Source organism: Rhinoderma darwinii, chromosome 7 (genome assembly GCF_050947455.1).
Source record: "Rhinoderma darwinii isolate aRhiDar2 chromosome 7, aRhiDar2.hap1, whole genome shotgun sequence".
Classification (NCBI taxonomy): Eukaryota; Metazoa; Chordata; class Amphibia; order Anura; family Rhinodermatidae; genus Rhinoderma; species Rhinoderma darwinii.
In genome coordinates, this window is record NC_134693.1 from 112,212,719 (window position 1) to 112,238,913 (window position 26,195).

A 26,195-nucleotide genomic window follows, 5' to 3' on the forward strand; every position below is an offset into this window, starting at 1 on the left:
AGCCTTTTATCTGCAGTGAGGGCATTTTGGTACAATGTTTTTTTTTTTTTTGCGGATAGCCACTCGCATTTGTGTGCCGTGCTTCCATATAAAGCATGTGAGCACGGTCCGTAAAAAGCAAAAACTAGGACATGTCCTATCTTTTGCGGAGCCTTTCTATGGCACAGACACCTTCCCGTAAATATACGGGAAGGAATTCGTGGGCAATAGAAATGAATGTGTCCGTAATTACGGATGAATTCTAGGATCGTGTGCAAGGGGCCTAAATCTTTCAATGTTTGTTTAAGAGGCTTTTCACATCTGCGTTGGAAGCTCCGTTAGGAAAGACTGTCACATATCCTGTTGTGTTTGCCGGACAAAATAGCGCAGCATCCTACGCTATTACATCCGGCAAATTGACAGAAACCTGGTCATAGACTCCGACGGAACCCATTAAAGTTAACGGGTTCCGTTTTGGCGTTGATGGTTTTCGTCACACAACAGATCCAGAGCTTCCGGTACGTTCGTTGTTCTGCTTCTATGACAGAGCAGAGTGACGGAAACCTGAACGCAGGTGTGAACCCGGCCTAAGTGCACTGCTTGATCAATCTATAGATAAAAGTTTAAAATTAAATATCCCTTTAAGGGAATAGGCCCTGTATGATAGCACTATAAATAATTACAGCGCTATAACACACAATATTTTATTACAAAGTTGCAAAAAACGCACTGACTTTACATCTGAAGTAATATGGATGAAAAGTATTCAAATTTATTAAACACAAAGCTCTCCTATGAGCAAACATCAAACCCTTTAGCCTATTTCTTGCAGAAATCCCCTGTCTGCACTCACAATCCAATTTCCTTCAAATGTTCAAATAGTTCCAACCAGTAGAAAAAGCCAGGGGAAAATTTGGCAAGTGCTGAGATGGGGAGATAAAAGACACATCTGGCTACAAAAAGAAACACATGTAGGGTAAAGTCTTTATAGTCTGAGATCGTCTTCAGCCCATAGGATAAAACGTGTAGCTGTAATCATCTAACATCACGAAACATTACACCTTTGTTTCTGCCCATAACAACTTCTCAGATGATCGCTCTTCTACACTAACGTTTGTAGAAGTACGTTTCAGGCAACATTTTTTTTTTTGCATCCATTTGAGTCTTAGCTGTAAGTCTACCTAACATGTCTCTTTTTCAGTAAATCCTTGTATTCTCCATGAATTAACATTGCTGGAACAATTTTTCTTCTAAATGGCAACTTTCATCTGTTATTCCTCCTGGAAATGTATCAATAACTACAACTTGACATTGTCAATAGGGGGTGTCCCTGCAAAGTTTTACATCAGCACTTAGACAGTGCCAGACTGTGTAGGGACAAGTCCTATTGAGAAGTGGAATGGTAACACCCAGTTGTCAATGTATTCATATAATTTCAGGAGGAACAACAGAGGAACGGCACAACACAGGGTTCTAAGAAAAGACGCCCGAGAAGTTTTTATTAATACAGTCATGGGGGAACTTTTCTGTATTATGAAGTCTACAGTGAACCTCCTTGAGATTGTGGCTCAGTGGTTAGCACTGTTGCCTTGCAGAAAAGAGGTTCTTGGTTCAAATCTGACAACCTTTTTGTGCAGTTTGTATCTTCTCCCTGAGATAACGTGGGTTTTCTCCCCAACTCGCAGGCAGACTAGCTCCGTATGAAATGGTGTGTATTGGAGATAAGGAAATTAGATTGTGACTTTGTCACATTTGGAACAGAGACTGATGCGAGTGATGACAATCTCTGCACAGCGCTATGGAATATGTTGGGGACACGTAAGCAACAGGAAATAATGACACTGTGTACAGCCCCTGGCACAGACCTGCTACTGTGGCCTGAAATGTTATAAGTGCCGATAAATACAAAGCCTTGATCGGTTTCAATACACAAAAGAATCCAGGTTTACAAGATGTGTAGTTAAAGTAGACAATGAAATGGATATTCCATGTACTTTCAGCACCAAGGATTCTTTCTTCAAAAGGTAGTGCACAGAGAAGACAAGAGAAAAAGCGTGGATGCTGCACAGAGTAATATAACTTTTACACCAGTAGTGTAGCCATCCTAGTGTATGGCTATCGGTTCTCCGCTTTTGGCAATACCTACTTGTTTGAAAAATCCCTTGATAACAAGCTGAGCACAAAGTGTCCCTCTGCTGGGACCACCTGTAAGCACCTGGCAGTAAATGCACATAAACGAGCGTCCATTGACAATACAGCAGATCGATCAGCGCTTGTTTGCTCCACTTACACAGAGCAATGATCGCAAGTATGGGGACAAACGATCGTTACATTTTTCATTTTGTCGGCAGGACATCTCCCGCTTTACAAGGGGAAATGTGCTGCCGACAATCAACCATCTTTCTGGCCTCATAAAAGATTTGATCAGCCAACAAACAAGCCTTTGATAGTTCGTTGGCTGATCGCTGCCGGTTTACACATGGCAATGATCAGGCACGAGCGTTTATACGAACACTTGTTTGCCCCATCATTGGCCCATGTAAGAGGGCCTTAAAGGCTATGTGATGGGCATTTTGTTTTATTCAATAAACAGGTCAGTGTGCTTGGTCTAACTTTTTAATAATTTAGTCTTTATCAAAAGCTTATTTTACTATTTGAGATAGAGCTGCTCTGTATTCTTTATACAGAGCAGCTGTATCTTTTGACCTGAATCTGTCAGTCCTGCAGACATGACGGGTTCAGTGTCAGCGGGTCCTGTGTATCTCTATCACATCTAAGTTATGCACTTAGATGTGATGGAGAACAGGTTGATCCTGTGTGTCAAAGACACGGAGGACCCGCTTTCACTGAACCCAGCAGTGCCGTTGACCTGACAGGATTTAGCACTACATACAGCTGATCTGTATACAGGATACAGAGCAGCTGTATCTAAAAAAAAAAAAGTTAAACTTATTTTTAATAAAAAGTATTTAAAAAGTTACAAACACACTGACCTGTTTATTAAAAAACAAAAAATGCCCATCAAAGGTTTACATAGTCTTTAAAGTGTATCTGTAAAGATAAAAAAAAACCTATATGTGTTCCTTTTAATATAATAAAAACGTTTCAATATATTATATTTCCCTTCTGCAAGCCTTAACCTGCTATGCTGTAGTCTTCTTCCCTCGTTTGCAGCTCCTCAGTCTCGTCTACTTCGGCAGTCCCCGTTCGTTGTCAATTGGAATCCGTAGCCAGCAACATCAGACTCTGGCTACGGATTCTATGCAAAACAGAGGCTGAGGCACCCTGTTGATGTGCGCGCTCACCAGCCTACTCACTCTAGGCCGTATTCACAGCACTGCTCCCGACATCACTATTCATATATGGATAGTGATGTCCGGAGCAGAGCTGGAGTCCCGGGCAGAGTGCAAGTAGATGCTCAACTCTGGTACACTGGCTCTGTGGAAGCCTCTAACATCACCGTCTAAATATAGACAGTGATGTCAGGGGCAACCCCAGAGCCTGAGTTCCGGGCTCTGCCTCGGACTCCAGCTCTGCTCCTAACATCACTGTCCATATATGGACAGTGATGTCAGGGTCAACCCCAGTGATGTCCATATACAGACTGTGACGCCAGGAGTTTTCCCAGGGCTGGAGTCCTGAGGCAGAGTCTCTACTAGCACACTGCCTGGTGATCCCGACTGAGGAAGCCCCTGAGATCCCTGTCCTTATATGGACAATGATGTCGGGAGCTCCCAGAGGTATACGTTTAACATATACCTGTGACGAATGGCATACAGTGGCATCCGTCACCCATAGCCTCTCATGTTAAAAAAACATATACCGTGTGGTATACGTTTTTTTTTTGTAGGATCCCTCAGGATGGATTAGCGTAGTCTACTGCGCTATTCCCTTCTTTTTTTATTACTAATTTTTTATTTGTTTTTTTACAGGTTCGGTTGTTGGGCATCTTCGGAATCGAGGACAGCTCTCTTTTTTTTTTTAATAAAATGGTTAACGAGGGTTTAGTGGAGGGTGTTTTATTTAAATAAAATATTTTTTCTAGGTGTCTGTTCTTTTTAAAACTTTATTATTACTGCCTTAGTAATGGCCGCTGTCTGATTGACAGTGTCCATTACTAAAGGGGGCTTACTGTTAGCCGGTGGAACGGCTAACACTAACCCCTTCATCATTACCCGGTACCCACCGCCACCAGGGGTAACGGTAAGAGCCAGGTACGATCCAGTCTGTAGTGATAGTCGGCCACTCGGGCTGGTATTATTAGGCTGAAAAGGTCCAAGCACCAAGGTCCTTACCATCTTGGTAATGCTAGGCTGCTACTGCTATATTGTATCTGGCTGGTTATCAAAAATGGGGGGGACCCCACGTTGTTTTTTTTCAATTTTTATTTTTGAAAAAAACGACGTAGGGTCTCCCCCGTTTTTCATAACCAGCCAGATACAATATAGCAGCAGCAGCCTAGCATTACCAGGGTGGGAAAGTCCCACAGTTTTTGGGCTTTCCCAGCCTAATGATACCAGCCTGCGGCCGCCCCACTGCACGTCCATCACTACAGATGGTCAGGTACTGGATCGTACCTGGTTCTTCCCAGTACCCCTGGTGTCGGTGGGTACCGGGGTAATGATGGAGGGGTTAGTGTTAGCATTTCCACCGGCTAACACTAAGCCCCCTTAGTAATGGACACTGTCAATCAGACAGCGGCCATTATTAAAGAGGCTCTGTCACCAGATTTTGCAACCCCTATCTGCTATTGCAGCAGATCGGCGCTGCAATGTAGATTACAGTTAAAAAACGAGCATTTTTGGCCAAGTTATGACCATTTTTGTATTTATGCAAATGAGGCTTGCAAAAGTCCAAGTGGGCGTGTTTAAAAGTAAAAGTGGGCGTGTATTATGTGCGTACATCGGGGCGTTTTTACTACTTTTACTAGCTGGGCGTTCTGACAAGAACTAGATTAGGAAGATAAAAAGGAGACACGGCGCCACATAGTGCAATAAAGCGAGGGAGTATATTGAGCAATATGACCACAAGAAAATTGCTCACCTTAGAGAATGGATACCAGTAGGTATCACAAAAGCATGAAGCTGCAGCCAGGTCCGTACACATGCAAAATACGTTTGCTGTCAAGGTAAATAATTGAGATGATTCAGGAAAAAGGACCACCGGCGCTGCTATATAGGATGTCGAGGCAATGAAATAAATAAATAATATTTATTTGTAAAGACAGGGCTACGCGTTTCGACGCCGGACCGGCGTCTTCATCAGGCCAATACACATTGTGCGATGCACGCATGTTTAAATACACAGTAAATGAGGACTAATTAACATTCAAACACAAAAGAACCGCCAATACGGGCGGGTCAAAGGTCAGACAATACAGATTACATAAGCGTCTTTTTGCAAAGACACAACCAACATCAGAAGAACATATTTAAAACACTAAAAGAATGTACATAAAATTAGGAGGACGCATAAATATCATATGGTTAATTAGAAATAAAAACAATTGTAAAGAGCAACAGTGGCATGTAAAGGAAAAAATGCTGTAAGCAACCACAATTATTAAAAGTATTTGTATTATTAAACTCACCCTACGTACACTAGAGGTTGATCCGAGATAGAAGGGGAAATATGCAGGATGTGTTATAAAAAGAAAGATTACCGTAGCGCTGAAAAGAAATTACAAGGCGTCCCTAAAAACCTAGGTAACGCAAAAAAATACGGTGGCCGAAATGGGACATATGGATAATGAACCGCATATTGGAACGCAAAAATGACCTAACACAATCACATGGGCAGTGAGCCGCAAGGTGGAACGCAAAATTCCAGAGAACAACGCCGGAAGCTTACCCACGACATTGCGAACAGAAATAAAGACTCTATAAATTGTAAGTAATAAATTGGCATAAGCTATAGTTGTATATAAATGTAAGATTACAATTGACTTAAATAAAAATTACTACAGTTATTACATTTATGGTATGATTTCTTTCTTTATGCAAAATTTCTTTCTTTACATAAACATTAGTATAGGTGCATGTAGAAAAAAACATGTAGAAAAAAACGATTTATATTCAAAACCCGTATACATAGATATTACTCAAATACTAAGAGAAATAGTACATTTATTCTAAAGACTTTTCAGTAAGGTCGTTTAGACCACTAGGGTGTAAAGTCTCAAGTTTAAAAATCCAGAAATTTTCTCTTTGCTTTAACCTATCCACTGGGATTTGTTCAATTGGTGTCACGACTATATTTTCAAAGTTACACTTGTGTTTGAGTGCACAGTGGCGGGACACACTGTGTTTAAGGAAACCCTGCCTAACATTAAAACGATGTTTATTAACCCGATTTCTCAGCGTTTGGGTGGTCCGACCCACATATTGCAAACCACATGTACAGTGTATCAAATAGACCACATAAGAGCTCCCACAGTCTAAATGATTTTTAATGGGAAATTTTGCACTAGTTTTAAATGAGGAAAATTCTATCATTTTATCAGAGATGTTATCACAGCAAAGGCATCTCTTATGCCCACAGGAAAATGACCCCTTATTTCTCAATAGAGGATCTAAAGTTTTATTTTTATTATTCGACAGTTTACTAGGTGCTAATAGGTTCCTCAGTGTTTTCGATCTTCGGAACGTAATTAACGGTTTTGCTGGGAGTAATGGTTTAAGAAAAGGATCACTAGTCAGGATGTGCCAATGTTTCATAAAAATGGACCTAATGTGTTTGCTACCTTTATTAAAAGACGTAATAAAATTTAAATTATATTCACTTAATTTAACTTTTTTACCAATCGGTAACGTTAGGTGCAAGAGTTTGGATGTATTCGAGTTGTGTCATGCCTCTAGCTCTTAATTCTGCCCCCTTAATCAGACTCTTAGGAAAACCTTTCTCTACAAACCTTTTGTTTAGGATACCACATTCTCTATTAAAGCTAAAATCGTCAGAACAATTCTTCCTTATTCTGCGGTACTGGCCAAAAGGGACATTTTTTAGCCAAGGTGTATAATGCGCACTCCTAAAATCCAAATAGCTGTTTACGTCGACACTTTTAAAATGGGTATTAGTGCAAAAATGACTCCCATTATTAGTAATCGTAAGATCCAAAAAATCAATAGTAGTCCCCGAGAATGTATGCGTAAAACTGAGACCGAACTTATTCTTATTTAAAAATTCTATAAAAGCATTAGCAGCAGATACGTCACCTTTCCAAATAAAAAACAAATCGTCAATGTAACGTTTATAAAAGACGATATTGTTGGTAAAATTATGTGCATTCATAATATGAGATTCCTCAAAACAACCCATGTAAAGGTTTGCGTAGGAGGGTGCGAAACGCGACCCCATTGCACACCCCTTTATCTGTCTGTAAAATTGATTGTCAAATGTAAAAACATTGTGTGTTAAAATAAAATCAATGAATTCAATGATAAAATTAAGCTGCCCCACTTCTTACAGCAGTCACTTCAGCGCAATCGCACGGTAAATAGAGACCGCAGCATTTAAATGACTAACGCCCCCCCCATGACACGATTTCGGGAGTGCTGTTGGTTGGCATGGCAGCCTGGGGGCCTGATGAAGGCCCCCAGGTCTGCCAACTTTGTACTCTTATGAAGCTTCAAGAGGCTCTGTCACCAGATTTTGCAGCCCCTATCTGCTATTGCAGCAGATAGGCGCTGCAATGTAGATTACAGTAACGTTTTTATTTTTAAAAAACGAGCATTTTTGGCCAAGTTATGACCATTTTCGTATTTATGCAAATGAGGCTTGCAAAAGTACAACTGGGTGTGTTTACAGTAAAAGTACAACTGGGCGTGTATTAGGTGCGTACATCGGGGCGTGTTTACTACTTTTACTAGCTGGGCTTTCTGATGAGAAGTATCATCCACTTCTCTTCAGAACGCCCAGCTTCTGGCAGTGCAGATCTGTGACGTCACTCACAGGTCCTGCATCGTGTCGGCACCAGAGGCTACAGTTGATTTTGCAGGTAAGTAGCTACATCGACTTACCTGCAAACGCCGATGCTGCTGCAGAATCATCTGTAGCCTCTGGTGTCGGTGTCCTCGCTCGTCTGACACGATGCAGGACCTGTGAGTGACGTCACAGCGTGATCTCTGGAGAACACGGCTGTGTCTGCACTGCCAGAAGCTGGGCGTTCTGAAGAGAAGTGGATGATACTTCTATACACAACGCCCAGCTAGTAAAAGTAGTAAACACGCCCCGATGTACGCACATAATACACGCCCAGTTGTACTTTTGCAAGCTTCATTTGCATAAATACGAAAATGGTCATAACTTGGCCAAAAATGCTCGTTTTTTAAAAATAAAAACGTTACTGTAATCTACATTGCAGCGCCGATCTGCTGCAATAGTAGATAGGGGTTGCAAAATCTGGTGACAGAGCCTCTTTCATAGGAGACGGTCAGTATCACGATATACTGCAATACATTAGTATTGCAGTATAACGTGCAAGCGATCTAACAATAGCTGGTTTGTCCCCTAGGGGGACAAGTAAAAAATAGTAAAATAACTTTTTTAATAAATAAAAAAAACATTAAGTTAAAAAAAAACCCCACTGTTTTCCCCTTTTAAGCACAATGTAAAAAAAAGATAACAAAATGAACATAACTGGTATCGATGCGTCCGTAAAAGTGTGAACTATTACAATATATCATTATTTAGTCCGCACTGTGAATGCTGTAAAAAATAAAAACATAAAAACCGCCGGAATTGCTGTTTTTTGGTCACTTCATCTCCCAGAAAAAATTGAATAAAACATGATAAAAAATTCTCATGTAGCCCAAAATGGTACGAATTGAAACTACATCTCACCCTGTAAAAATGAAGCCCTCATACTGCTCAATCGACGGAACAATAAAACAGTTTTGAAAGTCAGAATGTGGCGACAAAACTCGAATTAAATTTTTAACGATCAGTTTTTTCCTTGTAAAAGTAGTAAAACATGAAAAAAAAACTTTATAAATTTGGTATCGCTGTAATAGTCTCGAGTCGCAGAATGAAGTTAATGCATCATTTTTTTCCTATTTTACCACACAAATATTTTAATTCCAGTTTCCCACTACATTATTTGGTACAATGAATCGTGCCGTGAAAATCTACAACTTGTCCCGCAAAAAACAAGCCCTTATACGGCAATATTGATTTAAAAAATAAAAAAAAGTTATGGCTTATGGAATGTGGGGATGAAAAAACGAAAGTGAAAATTCGAAAAATGGCTGCGGCGGGAAAGTGTGTGTGTATGCTTATATACACACACAAATGATGCTAATATATAGCATCATGCAATATATTAGCATGATGCAGGGATCCAGAGATTGCAGCAGTTGTCTGTCTTTACTCTTGCCTTGCAGAAGATGTCTGTATAGATACTATATGCTGGAGATTCTGTGACCTGATTGGCTGAGCTGATTGGCTGAGCTGATTTGCTCGTGCACGAGTTAAAAGCAAAGCATCCTGGGATATAAGGGCACAAGCTCTGGCTTCAATTCCCTTAGCTGATGTCATAATCAGGATGTGCCCGCCCATTTCAATATGCAGCCAGAGAAGATTTTACTTTTACAGTTTGACATGTATTATGGCTGGATCTCGGGCTAGGAAGTAGCTATCTGCATAATATAGGTATCGTTGGAATTGTAGTGAAAGGCTCTATTCAGCTGTGCAAAAATAGATTTTTAGACAATGTCATTGGAGGTACGCTTTAAATGTTAAATTGCTTCTCAGCGCCACCACTGGGGAAAATAAGCATTACACAGTGCCCATTCCAATCAAAGGGTTGTCTGTGCAATGGAGGACACAATGGGTACTCCAGAGTGAGAGACGCTCTTTGTAACCACTCTCCACACTGGCCAGGAGATGAGGACCCTGAACAGTGGACCCCCTCTCTATTAACTTAGAATATCAGAATAGGGTCGATGAAAAGCCCTTTAACAAGCTCTGCTAGTACCATGCACAAAGATCGGTAGGTGGAAATATGAAGTCTGTGCATTGCTGTCTTAGGACCAGTGGTCTCGAACTTTATGCCTTTCAACAGAACGTATGTGCACTAAATACTTTGTTTCCAATAGTTTTGTTAAAATAAAATTCTTGTGTTAAAATTTCAGACTTTAGACATCTGGGCCCAGGCAGCGCTCGGACATAATTCACAAGGGCGCAACAGGAAGTGATAGTGAAGTTGAAATGAACAATATTACTATATTATGACAAAGGCAGTAATTCACAATGATGGACTACAAAATAATGCATTAGCCATGTTTTAGAAAGATAAGAAATTAAACTCTTAATGTAGCACATTACCTTCAGAGAACAGGCTGTACACTTGTCAAATGCAAGGCTGACAGGCAAAACATTGTCAAATCTTGACAAAAATCCTCGGATCTGAAAAAAAACAAAAACATTATTTAAAACAGAACTTTCCAATATGACTGATTATATAATGATAGCTTTTCGTGCAGTGGATCAAAATAAATGAAACCACAGTGCCTCCTAGTGTACAAGCTGCAGAATGCAGTCTTCATTAAAATGTAATTATGTTTCCAGGTAAGGCCTTATTCACACGACAGTGAAAAACGTCAGTTTTCAGAACATTGATGTTCTATAGGTATATTCACACGGCCGTTTTTTTTTAACAGCCCGTAAATAATGGCCGTTAAAAAATAGGATATGTACTATTTTTGTCAGTTTTCACGGCCAGACGGCCCCCATAGAAGTCAATGGATCCGTATTTAACGGCTGTCAATAGATGTAACAACCGTTAAAAACGGATCTGTGACATGGGGATTTGCAAGGGAACTACTAGTTCCCTTGCCGGCAATCGTTGGCATACTCACCGATGTAGCGTAGTGTTCTTCAGGTGTGGTCTCTCGTCTTCACGGGTTCTGCGAAGTCGACGCGATGACGTCATCGCGCCACCTTCGCAGATCCGGTGCAGATGAGAGACCACACCTGAAGACGACGAGAGACGTCGCTGCATCAGTGAGTATGTAGGGCAGCCAAAAGTTAAATGTAGTGTATTGTTGTGCTCACTACAAGGGTAGTGTGGCGCTAGTACAGGGGGCATTGTACATAGTTGTCAACTGTAGTGAATTTTCCGGGACTATCCGGAATTTACAGAGAGAGTCCCTGAAAATTCCTACAGGGAGGGTGTGTGTGTGTGGCATCATCTACAGGGGGTCTGTGTGGCATCATCTACATCGGGGCCGTGTGGCATATAGAGGGTTCTGTGTGGCATCATCTACAGGGGAGCAGTGTGGCGTCATCTACAGGGGAGCAGTGTGGCGTCATCTACAAGGGAGCAGTGTGGCGTCATCTACAAGGGAGCAGTGTGGCGTCATCTACAAGGGAGCAGTGTGGCGTCATCTACAGGGGAGCAGTGTGGCATCATCTACAGGGGAGCAGTGTGGCATCATCTACAGGGGAGTAGTGTGGCATCATCTACAGGGGAGCAGTGTGGCATCATCTACAGGGGAGCAGTGTGGCATCATCTACAGGGGAGCAGTGTGGCATCATCTACAGGGGAGCAGTGTGCCATCATCTACAGGGGAGCAGTGTGCCATCATCTACAGGGGAGCAGTGTGCCATCATCTACAGGGGAGCAGTGTGCCATCATCTACAGGGGAGCAGTGTGGCATCATCTACAGGGTAGCAGACCTGCATCTTCATCAGACCTAATGAGTGTGGTTTATATACATAAAAAACAGCCAAAATGCCCAGAGTGACAGTTACAACCACCAATCAGAGGAGACAAAGGTATACAAACAATAAAAAAACAAAACAAACAACAAAATTCAATCACAAAAACTTTACTTAAAAAAACAAAGAACATATAACAAAGGGTACAATAGAATGGTTATTCATATGTTAATGTTGATTAGCTGTATTAATTTGATTAAAAAGTCTAATATAGAAAGTATGTAAAGATGTGCCCAGAGAAGTGTACATAGACGGAAGGACCGAAGGATCGAAGCCAGGGAGTTTAGAGGTTAGGGCATGATATGTCAGAAGCCGAGGCCAGGGAGTGAGTGGAGTGGAAATGCACTGCATTCCCAAAAACAAATATAACCCCGAAGTATAATGCTCAGTAGACCGTGAGCGCGGGGACGAGAGGATTAAAATAATCGGTGGCAGTGTGACGGGAGGCGGCCAATCAGAGTTCAGCATTCGGCCAACCCCCAGTTGTCATTGAGATCGGATGCTCCCCTGATAGGCTGGGGAAGCAGCCAAGCCGAGGAGAAAAAGGACGAGCCCCCAGTGGAAAGCACCGTCCATGGGGGGCAGTGTGGCACCGTCCACGGGGGGGGGGGGGGGGGGGGAGGGTTGGGGGCAGTGTGGCACCGTCCACAGGGGGGGGGGGGTTGGGGGCAGTGTGCCACCGTCCACGGGCTGGGGGGGGAGGCAGTGTGCCACCGTCCACGGGCTGGGGGGGGAGGCAGTGTGCCACCGTCCACGGGCTGGGGGGGGAGGCAGTGTGCCACCGTCCACGGGCTGGGGGGAGGAAGTGTGCCACCGTCCACGGGCTGGGGGGAGGAAGTGTGCCACCGTCCACGGGCTGGGGGGAGGAAGTGTGCCACCGTCCACGGGCTGGGGGAGGGCAGTGTGCCACCGTCCACGGGCTGGGGGAGGGCAGTGTGCCACCGTCCACGGGCTGGGGGAGGGCAGTGTGCCACCGTCCACGGGCTGGGGGAGGGCAGTGTGCCACCGTCCACGGGCTGGGGGGGCAGTGTGCCACCGTCCACGGGCTGGGGGGGGCAGTGTGCCACCGTCCACGGGCTGGGGGGGGGCAGTGTGCCACCGTCCACGGGCTGGGGGGGGCAGTGTGCCACCATCCACGGGCTGGGGGGGGCAGTGTGCCACCGTCCACGGGCTGGGGGGGGCAGTGTGCCACCGTCCACGGGCTGGGGGGGCAGTGTGCCACCGTCCACGGGCTGGGGGGGCAGTGTGCCACCGTCCACGGGCTGGGGGGGCAGTGTGCCACCGTCCACGGGCTGGGGGGGGCAGTGTGCCACCGTCCACGGGCTGGGGGGGGCAGTGTGCCACCGTCCACGGGCTGGGGGGGGGCAGTGTGCCACCGTCCACGGGCTGGGGGGGGCAGTGTGCCACCGTCCACGGGCTGGGGGGGCAGTGTGCCACCGTCCACGGGCTGGGGGGGGCAGTGTGTCACCGCCCACGGGGGGGCTGTGTGCCATCATCTACAGGGGGGCTGTGTGCCATCATCTACAGGGGGGCTGTGTGCCATCATCTACAGGGGGGCTGTGTGCCATCATCTACAGGGGGGCTGTGTGTCATCATCTAAAGGGGGGCTGTGTGCCATCATCTACAGGGGGGCTGTGTGCCATCATCTACAGGGGGGCTGTGTGCCATCATCTACAGGGGGGCTGTGTGCCATCATCTACAGGGGGGCTGTGTGCCATCATCTACAGGGGGGCTGTGTGCCATCATCTACAGGGGGGCTGTGTGCCATCATCTACAGGGGGGCTGTGTGCCATCATCTACAGGGGGGCTGTGTGCCATCATCTACAGGGGGGCTGTGTGCCATCATCTACAGGGGGGCTGTGTGCCATCATCTACAGGGGGGCTGTGTGCCATCATCTACAGGGGGGCTGTGTGCCATCATCTACAGGGGGGCTGAGTGCCATCATCTACAGGGGGGCTGTGAGGCATCATCTACAGGGGGCTGTGAGGCATCATTTACAGGGGAGAAGTGTGCCATCATCTACAGGGGGGCTGTGTGCCATCATCTACAGGGGGGCTGTGTGCCATCATCTACAGGGGGGCTGTGTGCCATCATCTACAGGGGGGCTGTGTGCCATCATCTACAGGGGGGCTGTGTGCCATCATCTACAGGGGGGCTGTGTGCCATCATCTACAGGGGGGCTGTGTGCCATCATCTACAGGGGGGCTGTGTGCCATCATCTACAGGGGGGCTGTGTGCCATCATCTACAGGGGGGCTGAGTGCCATCATCTACAGGGGGGCTGTGAGGCATCATCTACAGGGGGGCTGAGTGCCATCATCTACAGGGGGGCTGTGAGGCATCATCTACAGGGGGCTGTGAGGCATCATCTACAGGGGGGCTGTGTGGCATCATCTACAGGGGGGCTGTGTGGCATCATCTACAGGGGGGCTGTGTGGCATCATCTACAGGGGGGCTGTGTGCCATCTACAGGGGGGCTGTGTGCCATCTACAGGGGGGCTGTGTGCCATCTACAGGGGGGCTGTGTGCCATCATCTACAGGGGGGCTGTGTGCCATCATCTACAGGGGGGCTGTGTGCCATCATCTACAGGGGGGCTGTGTGCCATCATCTACAGGGGGGCTGTGTGCCATCATCTACAGGGGGGCTGTGTGCCATCATCTACAGGGGGGCTGTGTGCCATCATCTACAGGGGGGCTGTGTGCCATCATCTACAGGGGGGCTGTGTGCCATCATCTACAGGGGGGCTGTGTGCCATCATCTACAGGGGGGCTGTGTGCCATCATCTACAGGGGGGCTGTGTGCCATCATCTACAGGGGGGCTGTATGCCATCTACAGGGGGGCTGTGTGCCATCATCTACAGGGGGGCTGTGTGCCATCATCTACAGGGGGGCTGTGTGCCATCATCTACAGGGGGGCTGTGTGCCATCATCTACAGGGGGGCTGTGTGCCATCATCTACAGGGGGGCTGTGTGCCATCATCTACAGGGGGGCTGTGTGCCATCATCTACAGGGGGGCTGTGTGCCATCATCTACAGGGGGGCTGTGTGCCATCATCTACAGGGGGGCTGTGTGCCATCATCTACAGGGGGGCTGTGTGCCATCATCTACAGGGGGGCTGTGTGCCATCATCTACAGGGGGGCTGTGTGCCATCATCTACAGGGGGGCTGTGTGCCATCATCTACAGGGGGGCTGTGTGCCATCATCTACAGGGGGGCTGTGTGCCATCATCTACAGGGGGGCTGTGTGCCATCATCTACAGGGGGGCTGTGTGCCATCATCTACAGGGGGGCTGTGTGCCATCATCTACAGGGGGGCTGTGTGCCATCATCTACAGGGGGGCTGTGTGCCATCATCTACAGGGGGGCTGTGTGCCATCATCTACAGGGGGGCTGTGTGCCATCATCTACAGGGGGGCTGTGTGCCATCATCTACAGGGGGGCTGTGTGCCATCATCTACAGGGGGGCTGTGTGCCATCATCTACAGGGGGGCTGTGTGCCATCATCTACAGGGGGGCTGTGTGCCATCATCTACAGGGGGGCTGTGTGCCATCATCTACAGGGGGGCTGTGTGCCATCATCTACAGGGGGGCTGTGTGCCATCATCTACAGGGGGGCTGTGTGCCATCATCTACAGGGGGGCTGTGTGCCATCATCTACAGGGGGGCTGTGTGCCATCATCTACAGGGGGGCTGTGTGCCATCATCTACAGGGGGGCTGTGTGCCATCATCTACAGGGGGGCTGTGTGCCATCATCTACAGGGGGGCTGTGTGCCATCATCTAGAGGGGGGCTGTGTGCCATCATCTACAGGGGGGCTGTGTGCCATCATCTACAGGGGGGCTGTGTGCCATCATCTACAGGGGGGCTGTGTGCCATCATCTACAGGGGGGCTGTGTGCCATCATCTACAGGGGGGCTGTGTGCCATCATCTACAGGGGGGCTGTGTGTCATCTGCAGGGGGGCTGGGAAACAATCATGACAATGACCTTCTTGTTTTCAGGGGGTTGGGACAAAAAAAAGCCTGACAAATGAAATTCATCAGTTTAACGGCCATGAAAAACTGATGCAAAATGGATGTCAAACGGCCATTAAAATCAGATATACGGACTGGAAATGGATGAAAATTTGGAGAAAACAGTAAGGAGAACCTCCTATTCTATTATTTAAATTGATAATTCTTTTTTTTTTTATAAATTCTTTTATTTTCCATTTTCCAATAAACAAGAGAGGATAGTGCAAACATCAGCACCATAAACATCGGCTCGCGGGCCAAAACGATTCTAGTATGAAGTGCAGACATAAGAATAACGCCCATCTGAAACAATAATGGACACAGTCGCCCTATGCACCCTGAACCCGCAGCCATGCACAAAGGACCATAAGTAGGTACAACAGAGAGAGAAAGTAAAGCAAAAAGAAAAGACAGAGAAAGGAAAAGAAGGGAAGAAAACACACAATGCCCCCTGTGCCTCAGGAATATATTCAAGAAGCCATAATGTTCCTGAACTCGACAGAAGATTGGAATATGACCCAATGATACAAAGTTTTGAGAAATTTAGCATGGGTCCCTCTCATGGATGCTGTGAGATCCTCCATTCTCATAATCTCCTGGATCTTACCGAACCACATACCAATCTGCGGAGGGCTAGTTTGTCTCCACCGCGCTGGGATACACGCTCTAGCTGCATTCACCAGATGGCGAACCACAGAGCGACGATACATTGATAATAGCGCCTCGCACAGATGGAGCAGGAAGAAGGCCGGTGTACGCAGAAGATGGAAATCCTGAATTTGGAGGAGATACGCCACACCTCTGACCAAAAATCTGTCAGCAGCGGGCTCTCCCAAAAGATATGGAAGATCGTGCCCACCTGGTCTCCACATCTCCAACACAGTGGCGAAACCGCAGGAATCATTGCATGCAACCTGGAAGGCACTCTATACCAACGCCATAAGATCTTAAAACCCGCCTCCTGAAACCTGCTAGCCATGTAAATTGATAATTCTTGCCCAGGTGTACACCACCAATGCGAGTCATAGAAATTATAGGTATGGGAAAAGAGGGAAAGTAGGGCAAGAATAATAAATGTTGGGTCGCCTTCAATTATAATTTGTATTGATACCAACAGTTATAGGAAGAGGAATGTCCAGTGCAATGTCCTCTTAGGTTGCATTGACAAAGGAATTTTGTTATATTGTATGATCTTTATTTTTATTTAGATATTTTTAATTTTAATTATTACTGTGTTTCAAATCCCATCGATTAAAGACACCATCCTGTATGAATGGCTATATCCACATCAATGGGAATAAGGAGGGAGTGCTCATTGAAGCGGTGATAATGTAACTTTAGTGTTAAACGTCCTCCCGCAAAGATTGCTTAAAGAGGCTCTGTCACCACATTATAAGTGGCCTATCTTGTACATGATGTGATCGGTGCTGTAATGTAGATTACTGCAGTGTTTTTTACTTAGAAAAACGATAATTTTTGAGTTATGACCTATTTTAGCTTTATGCTAATGAGTTTCTTAATTATCAACTGGGCTTGTTTTACTCTTTGATCAACTGGGCGTTGTGGAGAGAAGTGTATGACACTGACCAATCAGTGACCAATCAGCGTCATACACTTCTCCCCATTCATTTACACAGCACATAGCGATATAGCTATATCGCTATGTGCAGCCACATAAACACACTATAACGTTACTGCAGTGTCCTGACTATGAATACACATTACCTCCAGCCGGGACGTGATGTGTATTCAGAATCCTGACCACTTCTCTGCACTTCTCTGTGATTTACAGCATAGCAGGCGTAGTCTCGCGAGATTAAGCTGTAAACTGTCATTTACAGCGAGATCTCGCTGTGCTGTGCTGTAGTCTCACACAGACGCTACAGAAGTGTCAGGATTCAGAATAAACATCCCGTCCGGGCTGAAGGTAATGTCTATTCATTGTCAGGACACTTGATTAACGTTAATGTGTGTGCATGTGGATGCACATAGCGATAGAGCTATATCACTATGTGCTGTGTAAATGAATGGGGAGAAGTGTGTCATGCTGATTGGTCAGCGTCATACACTTCTCTCCACAACGCCCACTTGGTCAAAAAGTAAAACACGCCCAGTTGTCCATTAAGAAACTCATTGGCATAAAGCTAATATAGGTCATTACTCCGTCAAAAATGATCATTTTTCTAAATAAAAAACACTGCTGTGATCTACATTACAGCGCCGATCACATCATGTACAAGATAGGACACTTATGTGGTGACAGAGCCTCTTCAAGCCAGGAAACCTACACTCAGATAGATCACAAAACACCCATCCCGCGGTTGAGTGTAGCGATGCTGCCACTATCAGCTCTCACAGCATCGCTGCTCTGAGGATTCTCTATTGAGCAGCGAGACCAAGACCGCAGCTTAGTTAGAGCTGCTGGCGGCTAGGATGTTTGCCGTGAGTGCTGTGTCGTCATCCGTGCTCGACGACTAGGCGGCGTGAGCGAGCGGTATGAGCGCTTTTCTCGCTCGCTCTCACTGCACCTAAAGACAATCAATAGGTATAGTAGAATTAGTTTATATATTTCTATACTAGTCTCTCCCTCTATTTTTTCATTCCCTATTGTAAAGTCGGTAATTTTGACTTTACAACGCTAAATTGTGATAATTCAGATTTTTATGGTTGCAGTGATACCAGTTTTATTTTATTAACATTGCTTTAGGAAAAAAAATTGGAAAAGGTGTTTTTTTCTTTAGCTCATATATATATATATATATATTCTTATATTTCTTGGAACATTTAATATAATTATATATTTAACTGTTTTTTACTTCTTTTTTTTTTATGCGTCCCCTAGGGGACTTGAACCAGCAAGGGGGGGGGGGGGTGCGATGGCGTGTTTGGGGGGGGGGGGGCGCCCCCCGACTATTTAAATGCTGCGGTCGCGATTGACCGTGACATTTAAGGCATTAAACGAGCGGAATCAAAGTGATCTTTGATTCTGCCCATTGTAGTGAGGTGTCAGTTGTATAACACAGCCGTCACCCACGGAGTATGGAACGAGCTTAGCCCCTGAGCCAGCTCCATACTTCTCCTTAACGGCTGTCACATACATGTACGTGACATGTCGTTAAGGGGTTAATACTGTGGATATTGGGAATTAATCGGATTGTCTGGTAGCGCATTCTAGAGGACTGGTGCAGAACGAGAAAAATCTTGGATATGGTAGTGGGAGGTTCGGATTATGGAGAATGTTAATCTAACGGTCGTTGGGAGAACGTAAAGCACAGGTACGGAGGTAGACAGAAATGAGAGAGGAGATGTAAGGTGGTGCAGCACTGTGGAAAGCTTTGTGGGTGAGAGTAATAAGTTTACATTTTATGCTGAAGGGAATGGACAACCAGTGAAGTGACTGGCACAGGGTAGAAGCAGGGCCGGCTCCAGGCTTATGTGGGCCCTTGGGCGACACAGACTTAGTAGGCCCCTTTGCGGGGAAACGAACGGCGGAAGTAAAATGGCAGAAAACATCACTTTGTGCCCCTATATAGGACGTTAGGCCCTGTTTATACCCCCATATAGAAGTTAGGCCCCCAGTTTGCACCGCCATAAATTTAGTTCCCTCTGTAGATAGTGCCACATAGCCCCCTGTTCACAGGTAGTGCCACACAGCCCCCACCTCCCAGGTAGTGCCACACAGCCCCCACCTCCCAGGTAGTGCCACACAGCCCTCCTGCCTGGTAGTGCCACACTGTCCCTTTTCCCTGTAGGTAGCGCCTTTGGGGATCCCTCTAGGAGTGGAATCCCCAGCCAGAGCATTGCCAACGCTCTAGCTGGGGATTCCGCTTCAGGAGAAACCCCTGACGTCACTGTCCATATATGGACAGTGTTGTCAGGGGCAACCCTAGGGCCATAGTCCCGGGCAAAGCTCAACTAGCACTTTGCCTGGGGCTCCTGCTCTGCTCCTGACATCACTGTCCATATATGGATAGTGATGCCGTGACTATGGCAGCGATAGCACCCAACGGCCGAATGGGCCCCCCCAAGGGTAGTGGGCCCCGGCACTTGCCCGGGTTCGCCGGGTGCCGACGCCGGCCCTGGGTGGAAGCGTTGGTGTAGCGGTTGGTCAGAAAGATGAGCCTGGCTGCTGCATAAACAGTTAGTGTATAAGTGATTAAACATTGTTCTAATTTTTTTAATTTTTTCACGAGTCAGGAAATATTATAAATTAGATTCTAATTTATAACATTTCCCAGTGCTGGTCACTAGATGGAGCAATTCCCAAAATTGCAGCATTGGCATGTGGTAAAGCAACCACATTGCTTTATGCTGCAAAATTTGAGAATACACACTCGCTCTAGTGAGCTCACAGAATCCCCCCTCCTTTATCCTGGCTAGTGCCAGGAGAAAGGAGGGGATTGAACGGTCAAACCTCCTACACTGTGTGTCGCCATTTTTTGAGCTAACACACAGTGTAGTAGCTTTACATACAGTAGTAATCACACACTAAAACACGTACATACACAGACGTAACTTACCTGCTCCTGCCGCCGCCGCTCCCTCCGGTCCATCTGCTCCCTCCGCTCCAAGTGCACAAGTCCGGAAGCCGCGACCGAAAGTAGTAATCTTACTGTCAGGCCGTGGCTTCCGGTCCACAAGAAAATGGCGCCGGACGTCGCTCGGCCGAAGACCTTCAATTTGGACTGCGCCGTTCCCACACAGACGGCGTACAGCATAGTGGATGGAACGGGCCCCGTTCACATTCACTATGGGGCTGTATGTGCCGTATTCCATGTCTGTATGTGTCGTTAATCGACACATACAGAGATGGAAAAAAAGTGGCAGCCCCCATAGACAAGAAAAAGTTAAAAAATAAAAAAAAGTAAAAACACAAACACACAAATAAAACATTTTTTCATAAAACACTAAAACGCAAATTGATACAAAATTTTTTTTTTCGCGAAACTTGTCCTTTAAGTAGGATTTGGTGGTCTACAGTGTCAAAGGCCGCAGAGAGATCCAGAAGAACCAGGAGAGAGTACTTGCCGTTAGATTTAGCCTCTAAGAGATCGTTTTAGTAAGGGCAGTTTCTATGGAGTTTAGAGCGCGGAAACCAGATTGTAAGGGGTCAAGAACGAAGTTAGGAGACAGATAGCGGAAAAGGCGAGAGTAGACCAAGCGTTCCAGATGTTTGGAGATGAAGGGGAGATTGGAGACCGGTCAGTAGTTAGCAGTGCTGGATGGGTCAAGAGTGAGCATGACTCTATCCAATAAAACAGTAATAGTAAAATAAAAGGAATCTCAGATATGTACAGGTTATATTAGGCTATGCTTACATCTGCATCAGCAGCGCTATTCTTCCTGTCTAAACAACGGACACCAAATGGAATCGAACAACCCCTTTAAAAGTCAAGTGGACCATCAGGCGTCAAGGGGACCATCAGGCGCCAATGGTATCCATAGTATGATGGATCCAGCACTGTGTCCTGGTTTCCAAAATAAATAGAACCCAGGACACAGATGTGAAAAGAGCCTTAGACAAGTTGCTATTCTTTTTCATCTACAATCACCTGCTTAAGTTTAGGTCTGACAACACTGCAACAGGAGTATAGATTCTAGTAAAGGCAAGTAAGACACACTGGACCTCCTCTAGACAACCAACCTAGATTTCTTTTTTCAGGACAGGTTTGAAAGTAATCTGATTAGTTATTAGCAAGGCCGAAACGTTTTGTCCGTTTTAATGCATGCGGTCAAATGCATAAAATATAATATAAAATTACCTGATGTGGTACAAGACCCAAGGAAGTTGGGGGCTCATTCATTCGATCGTCACTGCTGCTTGCCACAGCATAACCTCTGGAAATACAAAACAACATCAGATTGTGTTTTGGATACATTATACCTCGCTGCACACTACAATGTGTGAACCCAGCCTTGCACGCAATGTCTTTTTGAACAAAATGGAGATTTATTAAGACTGGCGCTTCATTCAAAACTCCTAATACACACATAAATGGAGTAAGATGCACCTAGTTTATTAGGAGGCGCACAGCTCTTAAAAAATAAGGGACATCTATGGGCACGCCAGCAATGAGCATAGATTTGCGCTACAATTTACGCCAATTTTTAGCATAAATTATAGGAAATTTGTCGGCCCATGGGGGGCGCCCCATTTTTAATTTTTTAAAAAGTCCCGTGAGAGGTGGAAATTCATGTAAATGTCGTGCCATTTGCAACTTTTAAACGCCAGTTAAATCCCCCGCATATCATTTTAGGTCCAAAATCCTGTGCCAATTATTTTTTTTCTTTACTATATCTTTATAGCAGTTGTAACTTGTGATACAGTGCTCCAAATATCCTGATAGAGAAAAGCTCCCTCTAGTGGCAGTCAGAATCTTTCCACTTACAGCTATGTTTATACAGGGGTTTTCGAACGCTCTATTAGAAAAATGGAGCTGCGATAATTATAAAGAACAAACTACTATTTCTACTGGTCTTTAATGTTGCTCTCACCCCTAACATTTCAGGAAAGGGGCCTGCATATATTTCCCACTAAATAAATAATTTTTCCCATACAGAATTGACATTAAGTACAGTATAACAAATACCCAATACAGATGAAGGAATATCATTTAGATGTGTATCCAGAAGTGCTTATGACCAATGTATTTGGCTGACCGTGCCAGAGATTTGATACTTTCTGTTCTACAAAAGTTGGAGACCGACATCATGAAAAAGTTTTTTTAAATTCATACTATGAGGAGTCTGCAAATACATAATCGGACTAGTTTTACCCAGATTACCAAGTTCCCTCATCACTGTTTAAAGGGTAACTAAAATGAAGCAGCAGAAGTCCTCAATAGAAAAACTATGAGCCCGTACACCATTACATTGGCTTTCCAAGAAAAACCGATCAGAAACAAAGCGGCTCAGCGCTCACCCGAGCGCTTCTGCCGTTTCGTCTTAGCGATCGGTGGGTGTCTCAGTGCTCGGAACCCAACCGATCAAAACTTCTGACATGTCACTATGACATGTCAGAAGTTTTCTGACAGTTTAGTTACCCTTTAAGTAAATAAAAAGTGTATTTTTTGTCACTAACTTCTATTGGTGCCTATTGAGCCCCAAAACCCTGTGTAGACGAATCTAGCAGTCACACACTCTTCCCTATCAAATGTAAGTTTGCAAAAAAATATGGAAAACATGGAAGGGAGGAAAAGATTCAGACTACAAAGCTTGCTTGTAGTTTGCTACAATGGAAACACATAGGTCTGCATAGCAGTTGTAAACACAATGATAGAAAATTCAGGGTCAAGGGGTTGAAAAATTGCTTCATTTTTTATTTTGGATGCATTGGGACATAAAAAAACAAAACATGTGTGCAATAAGCCTTAAAGTTACAATATAATTAATAATATGTATGTAAAATATTTAAAAACTTACCCTTCAGGATGCTGTAAAACTGACACCATGAGCTCCACTGCCAAAGCACCAGCTATCATGGATAGACCTGGCCGGCTCACAGTACACTGCTGATCCAGAGTACGATCTCTAGTGGACTATCAAAACAAAAAACAGAGGTAGTCGTTTATTTAAGATGCTACATAAAAATAACTTTAGTGGCCATTGAAGGTCTGTACAGTCGGTGCGAAATATTGGACAAGCCCTTTTGTGACATGTGGTTGAGCAGTTGTGCACCATTTTAACCTGTGCTCTTTCAATGCAACGGTACCGCCAAATGGTTTCATTTTATTATAGCTTTTCAACAAAAAGTTTGCATAAATCAATAGTACAAGCAAATATAAGAAACTTTGTAATACATCTTAGAGAATAATGCCTCTTCCCCCACTTATCCGGCTCCATTCCTCTCCCTCCCTCCTAATTGTTCACTCACTCTAAATTTACTGCAAAATCCATCTCCTCGAGACCAGATGGACCATCATAACACTGAGGGATCAGGTTACAGATGTCCATAGAAGTCTATGAAGAGGGGAGGGGAGAAGGGAGCAGAGTGAGAGAGGTGGGCACCATCAGATGCTGTAGCAGCTTCTAGTAAGGCTGGATTCACACGAGGTCATTACGTCCGTAATTTATGGATGTATTTCGGCCGCAAGTCCTGGACCGAACACAGTGGAGGGAGCCGGGCTCCTAGCATCATAGTTATGTACGATGCTAGGAGTCCCTGCCTCGCTGCCGGACAACTGTCCCGTACTGAAAACATGATTACAGTACCGGACAGTTGTCCGGCAGCGAGGCAGGGACTCCTAGCATCGTACATAACTATGATGCTAGGAGCCCGGCTCCCTGCACTGTGTTCGGTCCGGGACTTGCGGCCGAAATACGGACGTAATGACCTCGTGTGAATCCAGCCTAAGTGTTCTATCTCACCTCACTTCTGAGTAAGCACTACAAAGAGATAGGAGAGCAGGATTCTCCTTTTATTTGTGCAGTCTAAAAAAAAGATGACATAAATTAGGCTCTGACCACGAGCTCAGAGACAACTGGGAATTAGAGATAGAGCCTGCAGGGGGGGGGGGGAACTGCTAAAAAAAAAAATGCAGCATACAAGTCATATAATGGGCAGAAATAATGTTATTCCTCATATACATACATATGACCGCTTATTCTGAAAAGTCATCTGAAAGGTTACGTATGCTTTAAGAAACACTAAAACTGATTTATTTCCATGGGGCAGTTGCAGGAGAATTGTGTCAGCGATTTCTATTCATGAAAATCTCCATCTCCAAAGGCCGGATTCATTGCATATTTATTGCAGATTTTGTCGCAGATTTCTGACCCAAAGCCAGAAGTGGATCCAGGAAAAAAAGACGTTTAAGTTCTTCCTTTATATATTCCATTCCTTCTGTAAGTACTTCTGGCTTTGGCTAAATAATCTTCACTAAAATCTGCAATAAATACATGATGTGTGAATCCAGCCGAAGGGTTCAAGCCCTTTATAGAGATGCAGCTCCTTTGACCAAAAGCTCTTTTCCCATAAACATATATGAGTGGGAGCGAGAATATTAATTCAATAAGAGGTGATACAAAGAATTAGGCACGTTGAAATGCAACCAGCCCAATCTTTATTTTGCCTGGCCTCTGCCATTGGGTGGACATTTAATGGTCAGTGGATCCTAATGAAATTGGCGGGGTAGGTTGGGGGGGGGGGGATTCTGATGGAATTTTTCTAATGTGGAGGCGAAGCTTTTTAGCTCACATCACTGTGACACGAAATAAAACACGTGTAGTGTGGCTGAACCCCCTGAAGGTGTATTTCCATCTTAGACTGTGATGTATGCTGCTAGGATACATTATGGATTGGTGAGGGTCCTATCGATCTCAAGAACGTAGGAACGTCCCTTTTTCTTAGTAAGTGGGTGGGAATGACACTTTGTAGGAGTAGAGGGGTCTCGTAGTCAGACCCCCACGATCAGGAAGTAATGGCATATTTTAGCGATATGCTACCACTTACTATGGTGGGAAAACCTATTTAAAAGCTACATTCGTACATACATGATGGAAGATCCATACATTACAAATTGTTTATGTGGATTTTCCTAGGTGGGTTGTGGACTGACAATACACAGCAAATGAAATAAGAACATAGGAGCTGGTCATTTGGACCTATGAGATGATATAATTTGAGATGGTAGGGGCCAGTTCACAGAGAGTTCTCTTGACACGAAAAACCGTCTCTCTGGAAAAAGAAGCGACATGCCCTATCTTCTGGCGTTTAGGTCTTTGACCTCCCATTTGCGTGCAGGCAGAGCAAAATCTGCCTAAAAAATTCCAAATGGAATTTTGAGGCAGATTTTCCGCCTGCAAAAAACTCTGTGAGCCCAGCCTTACAATGGTAGGAGGCTGGTGATACAAGACCCCCACCAGTACTTCGCAAATTGCATTACTTCAGAATGGCCGTGCATGAAAAGCCAATGAAACCACTTCCAATTAAAAAATTGACTTTCAAGGCATTACACCATCCGCAAATTCCCTTTACATTTATCAGTCTTAAAGTAAATAATTTTTTAATTAATGGTTTACAATTATTTAAAAAAAATGAAAACTTTTCACTTGAAAACACGTTTTTAAAAACAGAACTAGACATCTCTTCTGAGCCGAAGGGAACCTTCTACCTGCAGACACCGTATAAATAACAGCTCTGATATCATACTTACATCCCCCGGCGCCACCACATCATTACAGAAATAGCAGCCAAGTTTGTATCCGGGGATGTTGGAGAACAGAGAAGAGCCCAGGAGATCGGATGAGCCAGAAATATCGGAGAGTGAATCATTGGCCTCCTCCGGCTTTCCTTTCTTCAGTCCATGTCTCATCACCACAAAGGTGTCAAACCCCAGAGCAGCGTTGATGACTAACTGAGGACGCAGGAGAGAAATAACAAGCCTGGAAATGTCAGTAATTCATGAGTGGGATCACATCGATAATAAACTGACCACTTTATTACTGAAAAAGAAAGCAAGTGACTGACATTTCACTGGTCATT

General features: G+C 45.0%; 1 protein-coding gene across 4 annotated transcripts in view; it reads right to left on the minus strand.

Annotated features, from left to right (window-relative positions):
- The window catches only part of ATG7 (autophagy related 7), a 259,880-nt gene that overhangs the window by 163,751 nt on the left and 69,934 nt on the right, over positions 1 to 26,195 (minus strand). For all 4 annotated transcript variants that reach the window (XM_075833851.1, XM_075833852.1, XM_075833848.1 and 1 more), the window contains exons 14-17: positions 25,867 to 26,067; positions 23,135 to 23,250; positions 21,475 to 21,550; positions 10,303 to 10,383 (exon numbers count right to left, since the gene is read on the minus strand). In XM_075833851.1, coding sequence (XP_075689966.1) covers positions 10,303 to 10,383; positions 21,475 to 21,550; positions 23,135 to 23,250; positions 25,867 to 26,067 — 474 coding nt within the window. The remainder of the gene's footprint in view (positions 1 to 10,302; positions 10,384 to 21,474; positions 21,551 to 23,134; positions 23,251 to 25,866; positions 26,068 to 26,195) is intronic.